Here is a 16840-nt window from a genome sequence, read left to right as displayed (position 1 = left end):
AGGACACATTTTATTCGATAAAATTGTTAAAACTGATTTGTCAAATACAATAACCTGATATACACAAAAGACTTAAACAAATGTATTTATTGTGAAGGAAATCTAAGATATGAGACTTATTTATTATATCATATAGATCACATCTGGCTCTATGCATAATTTTAAAGCTATTAAAAAAAATCTCAAAAAATGCTCATTCACACACTCCAAAAATATGATCCTTCGAAACTACAGTACCAAAAAAATTGCAACTCAGTGGTTAAGAAGAATCAGTGCAAGTGGTCTAGTGAGCTATTCAAGTTTATGCAGGTCTTTCAATTTTAAGAAGTCTTCACAAACTCCAAGCTTAGCAAGGGATATGATTTTTTATTAGTCTTAAAAGTTCTTTTGTTCATAACATATATTTCTCAACTGTAAAAAACAGATAAATCTGAATAATTACACTATAATTTTAACAAATGAAAAAAAACAGTTTGCCAAATGAATAGTATAGTACATAGTAAATTTAAAGAAATTCATATAACATATGTAGAGTCTCGACTACAGATAAAGTAAAATCATCTGAGACAAACAGCTATTATACTGGTTTGACAGCTAAAATAGCAAGGTTAAGTTCTATTTGTGTGACAGTTAGAATGAAGTGGGGAAAGATGGAAACTTTGGCATTCATGGATGAATGACAAACCTGTAACACACAATTCCCTTGACAAAGACAAAAAAAGACCCAAACAACAACAATAAAAACCACAAGATCTCACTCCTTAGCTATTTTATGTATTGAAAGTTCTCCCGTAATAGGCTGATTTTAAGTTTATCCACCATTAAAAAGCTCAGGAACATATTGCTCCCTAAGTAAACCCTGAAATAAAACAGATAATTTCAAATCGCACTCTTACCATTAAGACCAAACCCTGAAACCTCTGGATACTCTTCGTCATCTAAAGTTGTTTCAGAAAAAATTCTGGTGAGCGGGTGTATTGTCTGGGGAAGGGGTGGGTTCCCATATTGTCTAGCTCCACGTCATGAAGAAAAGGACTAGGCAGTGTTGTGCCTTCAGACCTTCTAAGACATCTAAAAATAACGTTGCAAAGATCTTCCTTTTATTGCAACACAGTAACTTTAATACAAGGATTGGAGATGAATGCTATGCTTGTTAACACAGTTGTCGCATCACTGCTCTCAACCAGGGAGAACTAATTGCTGAAAATCTCAGATTAACCTCTTGGAAAAATGCGTTCTAAAAACCAATACATCAAATTATCATGTCCCATATTAACAATGTCAAGTACATTTCTGAATAGAGGAAAGACTGAATGCTACTAGAAATACTAAAATTAGGTATTCAGTAGACAGCAAGGAATTTCTCATGGATTGACGCGAGGTTTATAGTGTCAACTTAAAGTGATAACAGCCACATTTTCAAAAACATGGCCTACTGTAATAAATGACTGATGAACACTTATCTGGTCAAAAAGCTATATTAAGAACATCTAGCTATTGTAATAACTTTCGTAACTTTGGCAAAATAGTTTGATACATGTGAAAGATGGAAATTACTCATATTTTAAAATACCACTTCAGGAAGTTATATCAGGAGATTTAGCATGAAATAGTCCTAATTTCCAGGAATGTCAAAAATCAAAATCATCTGTTATTTTTTCATAACCATCAAAAACCCAGTATCCATGTGACCATAAGCTCCTCGCAGAAGCTTGCCTGCTTTAAAGTTGGACCATCAGCTTCCTCCATTTGTCCAATAGTTTTTCCCTTCCTTTCTTTTAAACCAGTATGATGGAGGCAATTGTTTAGCTCTTTTATATGCTGTGCTTTTCAGGACTCTTCATCAAGTAAGTCTCTGACAGTTTATCTTTCTCAAGGCAGAGGAAAGGGTGAAGGAAAAGACAGCAAGAGCAGCACAGAGACTGCCGATAGGCAAGTCCCCTATACGCTAGCACAGTATCAGCCTTCCAGCAGGTGAATGATCCAGTCTAAAATCTTTACTTCATTTGGGTTCAGCCCATTTGAAGGGTAATCCACAGGGCTCCCCCACAAACAGCTAGGGAAGAGAGAAGCTAATGACTTCCCTGCTTTTAAGCAAGATGTTTAAGCAAGAGTTCTTCAAAAGCCCTTAGAAGACTGAATTTAGCACTCCACAAACTAAAGATGAAATACCAGGTTATCAGGCCTGCCAATTCACTTTTAGCAGAGTTGGAGGACAAATTAAATATTACAAATAAAAATTTAAATATCACTTAGCTGCATAATCTAATGTTTATTTTAGCAGGCTGCCCTAGACTTTTGGCATGTAATGCAGTAAGCTTATCTTCTTTTAAAAAGTAAATAAAAAAAATACAAGATTGTAATATATTCTGGATGACTACAGAAAAAATATAAATCAAAGTCCTCAGATACAGGCCTTCACCTTTTCCTATTTAAAAGACAGCCAGCATTTGCCGTAGACTAACTCTTCATAATTTAAGGACCAGACTACACAACATCTCTCATCAGCTCCTTATTTTAGGAATTAGGAGCAGGCACTAGAAACTTCCCATATCCCAAAAGGAGATTGCACCTGAAATGCACATAGAATAGCAGGGAACAAAAGCAGAGAGAATTGGCTCTGAGTAACTAGTTATGAGGATGGGAGGGGCGGATAGAAATCAAAAAGAGAGGGAAAGAGAGAGAGAATAATGTATTCTGAAAGGTTAGAAACATTGATTTGTACATAAGAAGAGTCTCCACATTCTGCAGTTTTCACCCTAAAGAGCTATCCAACCATCACAATTTTGAGTGTTCTTTCCTCTTCTACAGAGCCAACATTCACGTCGCTGTACTGAAATTTTTATAAAGAACTGCTGACATTACATTAGGGAGGAAATAAGAGATTACAGGAATGACAAACTGAATTCACATCAACTTTTACTATTTTGGGAAACACTGGTAACTTATTAGATCTACTAAATAGAACTACCATTGCCTCCAGTCTGAATGCAGGGTCCCCAAATTTGCAGCCACTCAAGTTAATGGGAGGCTAGCAGCTTGAAGAGTTTTGCATCAAGCCACTAATTAGTAGCCTATCCCAATCCTTCCCTTTCAAACTCAGTAGATTATTGGGCAGAGAAGTGGAAATGGCAACCATCTGAATTTGCACACAGACAGTATGCAGATACATTAAGTTTTTTGCATGTAGGCTTCGTATGAGGAATATCTAAATATGTGTACGACTTGTGCCCACCAAAGATTTCTGGGTACAAATGTGTGTATGTGTTTTTCAAACACTTCAGAAGACTCTTACAGCCAATGGATGTATCGTGTTTCAACTACTCAGTTCTTGAATTTTTCCTCTTAAACTTCTCTCACTTTGTTTTCCATTAGACACACACATTATCTTACTTCATTTTTTTAACTGAAATCTTGCATGCACACAGACACACACAAAAATGCTACTATCAATACAACTATAAGGCTACAAGAATTTAAAGTAGTAGGCCACAGGCTACATAAAATACCATCTCAAATCACATTTTTCATTACAATCTAAAGAGTTCTTTGAAATTAAGTCTTATTTTAAGGTACCATGCCCAAGGTTAACAATTTTCAAGTATATCTGGGTGTTGTAACTGGATCTTAATGGAGATCCTGTATTAAATGAAGGCATAGGGAAAAGGGATAACTACCCTTATGTCAGTTAGCATAAATTTTGTGGTTTTGACAAAAGTAAACAAAATTTCATTTTAAATCATGCTCACTGCTATTAATCATAGTATCAAAATTAGAAATTTTTGATTTTAAATAAAACCTGAAAAAAGCCCAATTAATTACATTCAAATTAAGAAGCCTGGTGGAGCATATCTCTGATCTTTGTCTTCTCCTTTTACCATTTCTAAGGTAAAATTCCTTATCTTATCAAGCTGGTTTTGCAGGAAGAGAAGGAATGGAAAGTTTTGTTTTAAACAGGAGGTATTTACAAGAGGAATTGAGGAATATTTCATAGTTTAACTCACTAACTTAGATATCAGGTTATTTTCCTGAGAATGTTTACTTTCATCAGTAGTGTGACCAAGATAGTTGACTTTATCAGCAGCTTACACAACTTACTGCCATAAGATACTATGATATACCAGATTAGCTTCCTTATTTCATCTGCAACTTTCATTCTTAACTGATTGACCTGTAGAAAGGCAGCCTCCCCAACACCACACATTCCTAGACACCTCAGTTATCTTTCATTCAAAACACACTGTTCCTATATTAATCCATGACAATCTTTTCTAAAAAAATAAAAAATAATAAAACCCAGTCATTTTAGGTATTATAAAAATGTGTAACTAGATTATATATATATATATATATAAAAAAATCTAACAGACATAATGCAGGAGCATATCAGATTATGCTCGTTATATAAAAACTAATAGCATAAACCCTAGTATTCCCAAAATTTTAGAAAGCAAAGCTTGAAAAAATAAAAACAACCTAGTTGTCCTTGAACAACTATTTTGTCCTTTCAAAGTGGAGATGGGGGGGGGTGGAGAAGAGGAGGGGAGTAGGAAAGACATCATAAGCATTTCTTTTAATTTAGATTTCCAAGGAGTAGAGAGTCTTAAAAGAAACTCACATGAAAAATCAATTGTTTGTCTGCATAGTTCTTGCCTATTGAATGGGGGCCATTAAGCTGCTTCTTGAATAGGTTTGGTTGGGACTTGAGGGGGAAGTATTTTTATTTACTTATTAAATTTTAATAAGAAAAATAAGGTTCTATTATAACTAACAAGAAATAAACACAGTCTTACTCCAGTAAAGAAAAGAAAACCACCTTCCTTCTGTGTATTTGCAGAAACATATCAAAAAGGGAGATAAAAATAATTTTAATGGTAAAGATACTGAAGCAAGCTACACTTCCCTAACTGCAATCAAAATCACAGAAAGCCTCTTTAAGAGATATCATCATAACGTATTCAAAGCAGAAAAAGTACTTTTTAGAAATCTATACATACTGTGCCTTTTCACACTGGATGGCTCAAAGGAATAAATACCTTTTCCTCCTATGTTTCCCTTTAAAAAGTGACCTCTAATAGCAAGAAAAACAGATTAAATAGCAAGAAAAACAAATTACCAGCATTCAAACACTGTTTCTCCTACAAGCTACGGGACACTTGAAATTAAGCAAGATCACAGTTAAACGCCCATACTTCATAAACTGTCTCAACCAGGTCTTTCTACAATGCTGAACTCTGGCTCAGAACACAGCTGTTATAGAAGTTTTTTACCCCTCACTTCTGCAGAGAGTAATCCCCAAGTCAAGGCTTAGGTCATTGTAAACTTACAAGAATTTGTGCGTTTAATTCAACCAACCAGTCAGTCTGTTCAATGAGAAACATAATGAATTAAAAGCCGCGGATATATACTATTATCTTTCTCTAAGGGGATTTCTGTTGAGGTTGTAGCTTGTTTGACAGCTGCAGTGCATTCCCTCATGATTGGTATCTATGTGATGATATCCTGTATCAGGAGAGATTAGGCTTCCCAATAAAGAAATACGAGAAGTCACTAACACTATTTCCCCCAACAAGCTAAGTATTTTGGCATTCTTTTTTTTTTTTTTTTTTTTTTTTGAGCCAGCACTTGGAGAGAAAATAGAAGAGAAGGGGAAAACGTTACCTATGCAAAGGGCAAGCCATAGCACCCAAGATCAAGCTAATACCTTAATTAACTGTGAAAGCTTTATTATGCAGATTTTATTTGTCCCAGAAAAGCAAAGTATAGAAGGAAAAAAAAATCCTCAAGGTTGTGATCCCCACAATAAATTTCAGATGTTTGAACCTCTTAAAAGAAGTTTTTGAGAAAAAAAATGGTCATACAAAATAAACAAACAGGTTAACTACATTGTATAAGGAATTAATTTAACTTATATGTAAAAAACAAGTCAAAAATGCTTGTGTTTTAGGGAAAATAAAAGGAAAGGTGAAATACTTCCTTAAACGTATGCATTTATTGCTCTTACTACATATTTTAGTTAAATTAAATGAGGTAAAACAGTCTCTGAAGAATTTGCACAAGCCTGCAATTTAGAAGCTTTTCTAATGCTGTTAAAAATAAAAATTCTAAAATGCCACTAAAATTCAAGACATTGCTTGAATTCTCAAAGCAATAGCTGTGGTAATATATGAAATAAACAGGCAAAGTTACTCCAGAATTTCAAACAACTCCTACATTGCACTTCTGTATGCGCATTCTAAATACTTACTTTTGTTAAGTAAAAACAAAAAACATCACTTCATCCTATTCACACAAAATACACACTCGGGGAAAAAAAAGTATCAAAAAGTTACTCCTTTAAAAGAAATAGTAAATACATTCTTTCAAAGTGTCTTTTAAAAGTTACACTTATATTTAGTTCACTGGCTCAGCTAAAAGTCTTTGAAAATAGACATTAGGTGGTCCTCAATGAAAACAGCAAGTAACAAAATACATGCAACACGTAGCTACACTTACTCGTTTTCAAGTGGCATTGATAAAGCTTCAACAAAGGACAATTACATGTGTTTGAACTTTGAGGACTACAAAGTATTAGAAAATCGTATTATCTTGTACTAAACCAGGGTTCCAAAGGGCAGATGAGAAGGGGACAGAAAAAGGCAATAATTTCAAGTTTTAGCAAATCACTTTAGTAATACAATAGAATAATTCAGATCTGGTAGCTAGTAGTATCTGGTGAGTAACTCTTAAAATACTGGGATTTTTATAGAAAAGACAGGTACTAAGTAGAAATACAATCTTAAGGAAAATGTCTTAAGATCTGTTCTACAATCAGGAATATTTAATCACCCGGCATTTTACTGAAGTGTTTTTTCCCCTTTCTTACTGGCACTAGAAAATACTTACTGAAGAGAAGTTCAGTTTTATCAAACAAAAACAAAGCCGCCATTCATTTTTACTGTAACAGATAAACAACTTGTATATCAGTGTGACTAGAGATACTTAACATTTAACTGTATTGAGATGAGTAGTCAGAGGCACATAAAAGGAAGACTGTGGCTGAAGCCAAGAACAAAACGTCTAATCAAGTCAGACCAAAACAGGACACATCCACTTAATTTGAGCATCTTATAAGACTATGTACAATAGAAAGATTATCATACTTCAAGCATCCTAAAACTATCCAAATACACAAAGTTCGTACAGCTAGGTTTTGATATCTCAGATGCATCCTACCTGATCCACTGAACTGACTGCTTCCTAATGTAGTTGGTCTGGTTTTCCCACTATTAACAGGTGGGGAAAACATCTGCAAAACAAGAAAACAATATGTTTAAGTTAGTGTGAAAACACTGTGTTAAATTACTAATCTAGACTGTACTCTTGGAAGAGATTGAATATTAATCAATTAATTGAGGCATATTTCTACTAGTAAATAAACAGTAAATTCATTTTCCAAGCCGTAAAGCCAATAACTGCTCCTTGCAATTTATTTAGTACCACTAAACTCTCCATTTCAAAAAAAAAAGAAAGAAAGAAAGAAAATAAAAGAAAGAAAAAGAAAAAGCTATTACTGCAATTTAAAATAATTATACATCATAAAACTTTATAAGTCAAAATATTTCCTACAGATCAATGAATTTGAAGTCACTTGACAGAGACAGCATTTGTAAGGCAGCAGTTTTCTATTTTGTTCATAAATCAAACACCTTTTCAAGAGTCTGTTAAAAATACACACAGACAAATCTCACCTTTCCAAACCAAAATCATTGATAATTTTTACTCCGAAAACTCTTATCGTTCCAGACATCAGCAAATTTTCTTTCGGTTTACCTTCTCCCCCTCCCCGACAGAAATATTTTAACAGGCAAGACTACCGCTGGCACACGCCAGCTCTGAAACGTTAATTGCTAGATTTTGCCACCAGCGGGCCGGCCCGATTTCAGCCGGCTGAGCCCACCGCCCAGCGGGTGTCACAGCACTAAATCGGGACGTCCAGGCACGGCGCCGAGCTCGGGCGCCCGCGGGGATCCTACCGCGCTGAAGTCCAGCAGGTCGCTCAGCTCCTTGTCCGTCCCGATGGCGGCCATCCTCTGCTGCTGCGAGTTCATCCTCCTCCCCGGCTGCTGCGTCCTGCGTGGGGCACCGGGGAGAGACGCGGGGGCACCTCAGCGCGCCGCCGGGCCGGCGCTGCGCCGCCCGGGCCGCCGCGGGGCCGCGTCCTTCAGCAGCGCGCCGCCGCCGGGGCGCGGCGGCCGCCCCCGCTGCCGCCCCCGCGGCCGGCCCCGCCGCCGCCGCCACCGCGCCGCCCGGGGCGGCGGCCCGCAGGCCTGCGCGGGCTCGCCCGCCCGCCGGCCGCGCGGGATTAGCGGGATTAAGTGACTCACTGTCTCGGCAACAATGGGGCCGAGGGCCCGGGCCGCCCGCGCCTCCGCGCCGCCATGCCCGCCGCCGCCGCCGGGAGGCGGGACCGGCCGCGGCCGCTCGCCAGGCGGGCGGTGACCGCCGCGCCGCGCCGCGCCGCAGCCGCCGGCGGGCGGGAGCCGCCTCGGGGCCGGCGGCGCGCGCGGGGGGGGGCGCGGGGGAGGGGCCGGCTCGCGCCCCGCGCCCCGCGCCCCGCCGGGCGCCGCCGCAGCCCCGCCGCCCCTCAAGTTTCGCGGCCGCCCGGCGGGGCCGGGCCGGGCAGGGCCGGGCCGGGCTGCGAGCGCTCGGTGCCGCCGCGCCGGCCGCGGCCCCCCGCCGCCCCCCGCCCCCGGGGCGCCTCCCGCTCCGCTCCGCTCCGCGGCGCCCGGCCCCGCGCCCCGGCCCCGGCCCCCCGCGCCCGCCAGGCCGCGGCTCCCGGCCGCCGCCGCCGCCGCTGCCCCTCGGAGCGCCGGCCGCCGCCGCTCCCTCCCCCCGGCTCTGCCCAACTTCCCGCGGCCCCGCTCACCTGCTGCCCGGCGAGCTGCGGGCGGCGGCGGGGCCGCGGGCGGCGCGGGAGGCGGCGGGCCGAGCGCTCCCCCCCCGCTGGAAGGAACTTGTGGGTTTCCCTTAGGCAGACATTTTTTTGCTTACGGAGCCTCAGCACCACGTTCAAGGCTCCGTCTCCGTATCCCTCCGCGCCGAGCGCCGCCGCTCGCTTAACCCCTGCGGCGCCGGCTGGGCGGCGGGCGGGGAGGGAGGCGCCGCCGCCGCCGCCCGCGCAGCGCCCCCGGCCCCGGCCCCGGCCCGGGCGCAGCAGGACCCCGCGCGGGGCCGCCGCCGGGCGCGGCACGGCTCGGCTCGGCACACCCAGCGAAGAGCAGGGTCCGCACACGCAGCTGCGGCTCCCGGGCACGGCGCGCACCGCAACACCACAAAGGGCGCCCGTAGAAGCACCCCCAACCCACCCGAGCGCGCTAGCGCACAAACCTCTCAATACAGCTTTTGCACCGGTATCCGTGCTCCAAAACGTGTCATCGCGCTTATCCTGACTTCAGATAGCATAAAAGAGGCTTAAACACTTTGAATGTATCTACAGACAGTCTTACTTTGCAACAGAAAATTGTATATGAATATACAGCAAGCTTTAAACATTAACTGGCAACTTCCTTTTCAATATACAAAATTTAAACCATGCAACATACCAAAGCATAAAAATATCTATGTTACACAGGAACACGCGTTCATATGAACAGCGCACTTGTCTGAAATGGGTGATGCTAAAGCTGAACTAGCCTCATTTACAGTTTCCGTGCTCAAATGGGAACCAGTGTGCTGAAGAACCTGTGCTCTCTTTTGGGTCCTCACATTTCTACAGATAAATCACTTTTTTGTGCCCTCTCTCTTTTTTTCCAAACACCACTGCATGTCTAGTTTGCAGAGAAGTCTGTTTCACGTTCATAAGCTGCTCAGACACAACAGCATAGCAGCCTAATAAAAACGCACTGCTTTTCATAATGCCGAAGATTTTGATCCCTGCGCACAACCTGATGCTCTGTTACACGTAGACCTCAAGCCTGCAGAGCCCCCAGGTGGCACCTACTTGCCACCACCTGGGTCTCAGCCTACTACATACCATATTAACTGGGCTCTTTTCTGGCTCTTGGTCCTGAGAGCTATAATACCCCTGTCTCTCTGAAAGTGATCAGATGATTAAAAAAAAATCTCCGTGAAAACAAAAGAGCATTCTTAAAATCCTGGAGAACCTAAAAACCTCCAGGGAGGTAGTAAGTGTAGTGAAGAAAGGCACCCTGCTTGGAGAAGCGTTCATCCCTTTGCGGACTGCTGCTTGGCAATCCATCAGGTTTGGAAAGCAGCACGCCGTGCAGAGGGCTCTCCAGGCCCAGGCCCTGTCCTCTCCAGCTCAACACTTCCCATGCCCAGCATCCTAACCGTGACACCTTCCGGAGGAAGGGGAGGGTGGTACCAAACTTACCACCCCCCAGCAAAGTCGCACTGACAATACTGAAGCCTTTAAAACTTTTCTTCCATTTTTCTCCCCTATACGCCACGTACTGGAGTAATCATCTGGCCTTGTGATTCTATGAATATTCATATATCTGCCACTTAGAAATGCAGGAAGCAATTTGTATTAAAATATCAACACAATGCTTTCCATTCTCTGTGCCCTAGAGGGATGTAATATGTACTTTTTTCCTTTGATGTATAAATAATGCTTCACATTAGAGGAAAGCACTCAATGACAGAGATCATTATATGTTTCATGAGGATGGTTCTTTAACATATTTTAATTGCAAGGAGGATCCTCTATTTACATACTGTGAAAATGTTATTCCTCTTAAAAGATTACTCTTTAAAACACACTGGTATTAGTACTCAGTCCCCAGCAGTACAGCTACAACATTGATAACATAGCTTAAAAACTGACCAAATCTAAAGGTAAGGGAAGCAATAATGTTAGCAGTTTTTTGTACTGATGTGTAATTGTATCAAAATTAAAACTGAATTTCAACAATAATTCTTTTTTATTTGCCCTCTGATCACTGAGGTTTTAAAGTTCACATTCCTAGGTTGACATTGCTTTTATCTGCAGCTAGAAACTTTAAGTGAAAATTGAGATATTCATATAATCCATGACCTAGTGTTTAAAGATATGTAAAACAGCATAAGATACTTTAATTAAAGTGACATTTGGTCTTTCATTCAGAATCATGGCAGCCATTCTGCTGCATTAGATCTCTATCGAATTGTCCTCTTTGAATGTCCAGACACCCGTAGAAAAATGACCAGGACGTAAAAGACGTTTCCAGAAACGATGCCAAACAACTCACCAAGTACACAGGCCCCACAGAAGGTATACTTTGGGCCAAAGTATATCATTAGTCTAACCTAAAGGAGATTGCTCTGGGCATTCAAGAATTTGATGAGTTGGCCAATTCAGAAATTTCGTAAGGAACTCATGCAGATAGCCTGAATAAAACTGAGAGTGGCGTGAAGGAGATCAGTAACTATGATATCCTGTATTACAACAAAATCATAAAAAGAGTTTTAAACTAATTTTTCACAGGTACTAAATATCTGCCACTTTGGTCAGATTTGGAATTTTTTTCAATTTTGAAACTCAACCTATTTAACATCGATCAAAATAGCATGTACACTCAAATCACCAAGCCACAATATTCTATCTATATGTAATAGCAAAGTCTTTTGGCTGTTCTGATAATCTCCAACGCCCTTCTCAAGCTGCTGCTTACTTACTGTCCTTTCTTTTTGCTTCTCTCTACGAATCCCTCCTGCTCACTGCAAAGGATGAGTTAAATATTTTGCATATCCACATCTTACCATAGAATTACACAAAGGAAAGAAGAAAGAAACAGAAAAAAAAAAATAACATGGTCAACATTTAAAAAATGCTCTCCACTTTCAGGAAATTTGAAAAAGGTATGAGAAAATATACCCAAGTTAGGCTTTACAAACACTTCAAAACATCTGAAGAAAGAGGAATCAGAAAACTGTGTTCAAAAAATCACTCAGACAGTAATTAAAGATTTCCATTTGCAGCAAAGAAAACATTTCCTGTTCTACTCCTGCTCCAGTCTATACTCAAGGTTCTTTCCTGATAAAGTGGCAAATACAGCAAACATATCTTACACGAATCACAAAAAAATTAAAAGCTTTCAGCTTTGTTGTGATGCTATAATACCTTCCTTGCACGTGGAAGGTTGAAGTGCCACTGTCTTCTGCAATTTTTAAAACCTTTCTCTTTTATTTCTGCAAAAATAAAAGGTCTTAAGTATAATGGGAGGAATGATTAAGATGGATAGCACAGAAATATAGAAGGAATCATAACTGTCAATCATTTTGCTAGTGATTTGGTGAGCAAAAAATCCAATAATAAGGGCTGAACTCCTGAAGATGCTTTCCCAGTCATATTATCACTGGTGAATTTTCCACTGAGATAAATAAGCTTATTAATCTTATGGATAAATACTCTTTCCTTAGAGAAATCTCAGGTCTGCCTTGGAGTAAACAGTGCAAAGAATAAGCATGTGAATCTATTCATACAAAGCCACCAGTAAACTCCAGTCTCTGACAGAGCACACAACACAACTGTAAATCTTTATAGTAACAGCCCTGACAGCTGATCTACCAACATCAATATGGTCAGCTACCAACCACAGCAATCAGGGAATTGCAAGTTGCCAGATGGTGATGGTAACATTCTTCTGCATACTTCAACATGGCCATGAAAATGGAAAAGAATTACACGTAGCACAGGACATTAAAAAGAAAAAAAGAAGGAAAAAAAAGAGGAATACAAAAAACAAATCAGTTGTGCACAGAACCTTGAAAATCATCACATTCATACACTGATTTTAACAGTCTTTGTGCGCTGCTTTCCCTCTGTTCCTTAAAGGAAAAATATTTGATACAGCAGACAGCTGTTGTGTATTCAGGGATGTGAGAAAATGTATTCTGTATTATTATTTAATGTACCATGCCTGTGTGAATAAAATCATTAAGCTTGCATGCCTCCTTTTGTTTTATTTATTCTTAAATTCACACACTGGATTAATTCCCTGCTGCCACCCACACCATGCCAGCTCCTATGGTGTTCCCTGACAAAGCATTTGACCCAGGATGGAGTTTTCACGGGCATGGCTCCTTTAAATCATACATGCATGCACACAGCCTGCATCCACGGTGAGCAATTTATCCATGATAAACTCTGTTGCTCAGCAAATCCATAGCCCTGGAGAGAAGTCAACAAACCTCTCTTCTTAGTCCAGGTTTTTTCACAACAGGCAAATTCTCACCTCCACAAAAAAAAAAAAAAAAAAAAAAAAAAAAAAAAAAAGGCTTTCTACAGTTTCCAGCAGACTTCCCGGTACTCAGAGCAATGCCCAATCTGAGCAAGCAGCAGGGACAATGCAACCTTATTTCCTGCTGCTAACATGGGCAGAACAACTCCATTTTCTGACTTGTGTCTGGGGACACCTGGAATCTGACTGATGATCAAAATAAATGAAACTAATTTCGTTTTTGTTGCTGTGTTTTGGATAAAACTCTTGGGGAGGCCCTGTGCTCTTCCAACACTACTTCTTTCTAAAATAGGCTTTGGAAAAGCACCTTACAAATAGATATACAACTACCTTCACACAGTCAAGCCTCATGATTGAACAGTACTTGTTCCATCATACAGAAAACTGAACTTGCTGCCTCTGTTGCTGCCTTCTGTATTTACTTCACAGAAATTAAATTGTACAACGGTTTCTAGGACAAAAGAGAACATTTAGAACATTTGCACAAAAATGTCACGGTGAAACCTCTCACCATTTTATTTACTGGGGGGGGGGGGGGATGACCAGAGTGAGCATGCAGCTTGACTACTGTAAAGTCGAGAACTGTTTCTATGGGGCACTTGCAGCTAAACGTAATTTGTTGTTGCTGCCGTGGAGAAAATATTCACCGACAAGTACTTCTGGCTAGGTAGGAAGTAGGTAAAAGGCTCGGCTTGCCGTAAGGGGCGACGTGCAGCGCAGCAGTTCTTATGTAAAGGCAAAAGTTGTTCAGGAGGGAGGGGGGAAGCGATGGGACGGCGCCGCCCCAGCGGGATGGCCCGCGCCGCCCCGCCGCTCCGGGACGGTCAGGCCGAGCAGGGCGGAAAGCTGCGGGCGCCCCCGCCCCCGGCGCCGCCCCGGACAAGCCGAACCGGGCCGGGTCGGGCCACGCTCGCGCGGGGCCGGGCGCCGCGGTGCCCGGAACTGGCCGTGCGGCCCCGGGGGCCGCGGCCCCGCGCCGCCCGCCCGCCCGCAGCGCGGCGGCCCCCGCGCCCCCGCGCCCGGCTCCCCGCGCCCCGCCGGGCGGCCGAAAGTTGCCGCGGCCGAACAATGCGGCGGGACTATTTGTCCTTCCGCCGCCCGGCCCTGCCGGGGAGGGGAGGCGAGGCGAGGCGAGGCGAGGGGCGGGGCGCGGCGCGGCGCGGCCGGGAGGCGGCGGGCGGGGCTGGCGCGGCGCCCTGCCTTCGCCCCGGGCTCCCGGCGCGCCGCCGCCGCCCCGCGGGTGGAGGCCGCGGGCCCCTCGGCGCGCCCCGCGGGGAGGGGCCGCGAGCTCCGCGCAGCGCGGTTCCGCGCGCCCTTTGCTCGCCGCGCTGCTCGCCGCCGCCCGGGAGCCCCGGGGCCCCCGCTCCTGCGCAGCGCTAGACGCGGGCGTAAGGGCTCCGTGTCCGAGCACCGCAGCAGAGCTTGCAGGCCGTGTGCACCCTGAAAAAGTCTGCTTTTCCTGCTTACAGTTCGAGAAATTAACTTGAAGATTATTACTTGGAAAGTAAACAGTTTAAATCAAAAAGTGATTTTAAATTCACACAAGTCACTTTGGGTACCTGTTTCATTAAACCAGTCTTTTTAGAGTTAACTAAAAGCATTTAAGAACAAGTTTGAGCTAAAGATCAAAGTTTTTGTGCTCTTACAGTACTTTTACTTCATAAAAGAGAAGTAGTCACATACACCACCTTAATAAAATTAATTTAAAATCATATTTTAAATTAATTTTAAACTTAAAATCACAAAGGTGATTTTAAAAAATCATTAGTATGTAAACATATGCCTAAATAAAGCATTCACAAAATCAGAGTAAACATATTCCAAGAGAAGGAAGTAAGTTTTCTCTTTCAATGTGTTAATCTTTTCTTTCAACCAACCTCAGCATGGCTGTACAGATTCTTTTTTAAGGCAAATCACATCACCATGCTGAAGTCATACTGGAAAGTCTCAAGCAGAACCAGGAGAGCTAGTACAGCTGAGCAGATAGGCTGCAGCTGGGCTGCTGACAGAACAGAGACTGGAAATAAATATGCTTGGGATCGGGATTACTGCTGAAAGCAATTGGGGCAAAATACCTTTCACCAAAAAAGACCTTTCACTTTTAATTTAATTTAAAGACATTAGACAGATATTTCATAATGGAGTTAATTTGCAGAGAGAATAAAGCATGAATATCACCACTTTTAGCCTGGTTTCCTAGGGAAATCACTTATAGACAATTATACCATCTGTGTTTTCACGTAGATGGACATGTTTCCTCAGTAAATCTTATAGTCATTAGCTAATTTTAACCAAACAAAATCAGGAGGTTTCATTCCTATACATTTATGTAAAACACATTAAAGCAGGAAATAAAAGGAGACTGTATCAGTGCACCTACTGAAGGAAAGGGCAGTGTAAGCTAACTCCCTGTAAGAGATTGAAGAATCCAAACACGGGATGAAGAGCTGGGGGAAGTAAACTTTGGTAATTTCTTTTCTTACAGAACAACTTGTTATTCTGCCTGCCATTAGCAGCTGGAATCTGCAATCCATTTTACACAAAACTTTTTGAACATTTTCCATCACCTGGTTTCACAGCATAGGGAAACGATCCCTTTAATCAAAAGCCATATAACCAACAGGTAAATTTTTTCACTCTAAAATTGCTTGAAAGAATTTAACAGAAGTCTTACTACAGCTACTTGTCAAGCACTTCCAGACAGGCCTCTCCTGCATGCAGAAAGTTTTCCACTGAAAAATACTTCTCTCATTGGCACCAAAGGGAGCAGGTTCACTCCTTCGTACAACTACTGGACATATGATTATTCATTTGGGGGAACTAAGGGATGATGGAGAGGAAAGATAGAATTTACAGAGGGATATCGTGGCTGTGAAGATTACCAGAAATACTTTATACCAAGCATGTACAGGACTACAACCTAAACTACACTGAAAAAAGTTTCATTTCTTAAATCTGTGAAGTGATAATACATCACAGTTAGCATTGTTTCCTGCCTTTTTTAAAGTTTTAGGAAGTAAAATTTCTTAAAGTTTAACTTCTATTTTAAGGAGTGCTGCAGCATTTTCTTAGGTGGACTCTCATGTGAAGACAATTGTAAATATTCAAGTATTTCCCTCATTATATCACTATTATATGTATATACTATTATATATATATATATCACTATTTTGACCATGCGATGTTTCCATGACAGACATACAAGTAATCAAGACCAAATGACTCCAACAATGGTACCCATGCTTCTGATTAACTACTTTGTATTATTTCATCTGATCTCCTTTTATCACATGTAGATGAGATGTTATGCGTTCACATGGTTTTAACATTGTCATGTGCGGATATTCATTGCAACTACTAGTTTCCAGAGGCTGTATAATAATACAGCATCTTACTCAAGACTGTGTCCTAACAGGAATTTTATGAGTTTGCACCCTAATTAGAAACTGACACAGAAAATTATGCATGTTATGGCATGCAGTAGGTAGTTCCATTCATGTCTTAGTCTAGTGCTGGAGCACACTTTAAAGAAAAGAACCAATTATCTTGCACTTTTTTTGTTGTTGTTTTTGCTTCCTTAACAGTGTATTTATGCTTTTAATTCTCCTCTGCTTATA

General features: G+C 41.8%; 1 protein-coding gene across 6 annotated transcripts in view; it reads right to left on the bottom strand.

Moving 5' to 3' along the window:
- TCF12 (transcription factor 12) overlaps positions 1 to 9035 on the bottom strand; it is a 181823-nt gene extending 172788 nt beyond the window's left edge. For 2 of the 6 annotated variants that reach the window (XM_062583356.1, XM_062583357.1), the window contains exons 1-3: positions 8367 to 8402; positions 8016 to 8112; positions 7216 to 7288 (exon numbers count right to left, since the gene is read on the bottom strand). In XM_062583356.1, the coding sequence (XP_062439340.1) occupies positions 7216 to 7288; positions 8016 to 8090 (148 nt within the window). In that variant the 5' untranslated portion in view covers positions 8091 to 8112; positions 8367 to 8402. Of the gene's footprint in view, positions 1 to 7215; positions 7289 to 8015; positions 8113 to 8366; positions 8406 to 8908 lie in introns of those variants that run through there. The other 4 variants (XM_062583358.1, XM_062583353.1, XM_062583352.1 and 1 more) reach the window with 4 other exon arrangements.
- Between the last annotated feature and the right edge of the window lie 7805 nt (positions 9036 to 16840).

Source organism: Rhea pennata, chromosome 10 (genome assembly GCF_028389875.1).
Source record: "Rhea pennata isolate bPtePen1 chromosome 10, bPtePen1.pri, whole genome shotgun sequence".
NCBI classification, from domain to species: Eukaryota; Metazoa; Chordata; class Aves; order Rheiformes; family Rheidae; genus Rhea; species Rhea pennata.
This window is presented reverse-complemented; position numbering and strand designations above follow the sequence as displayed.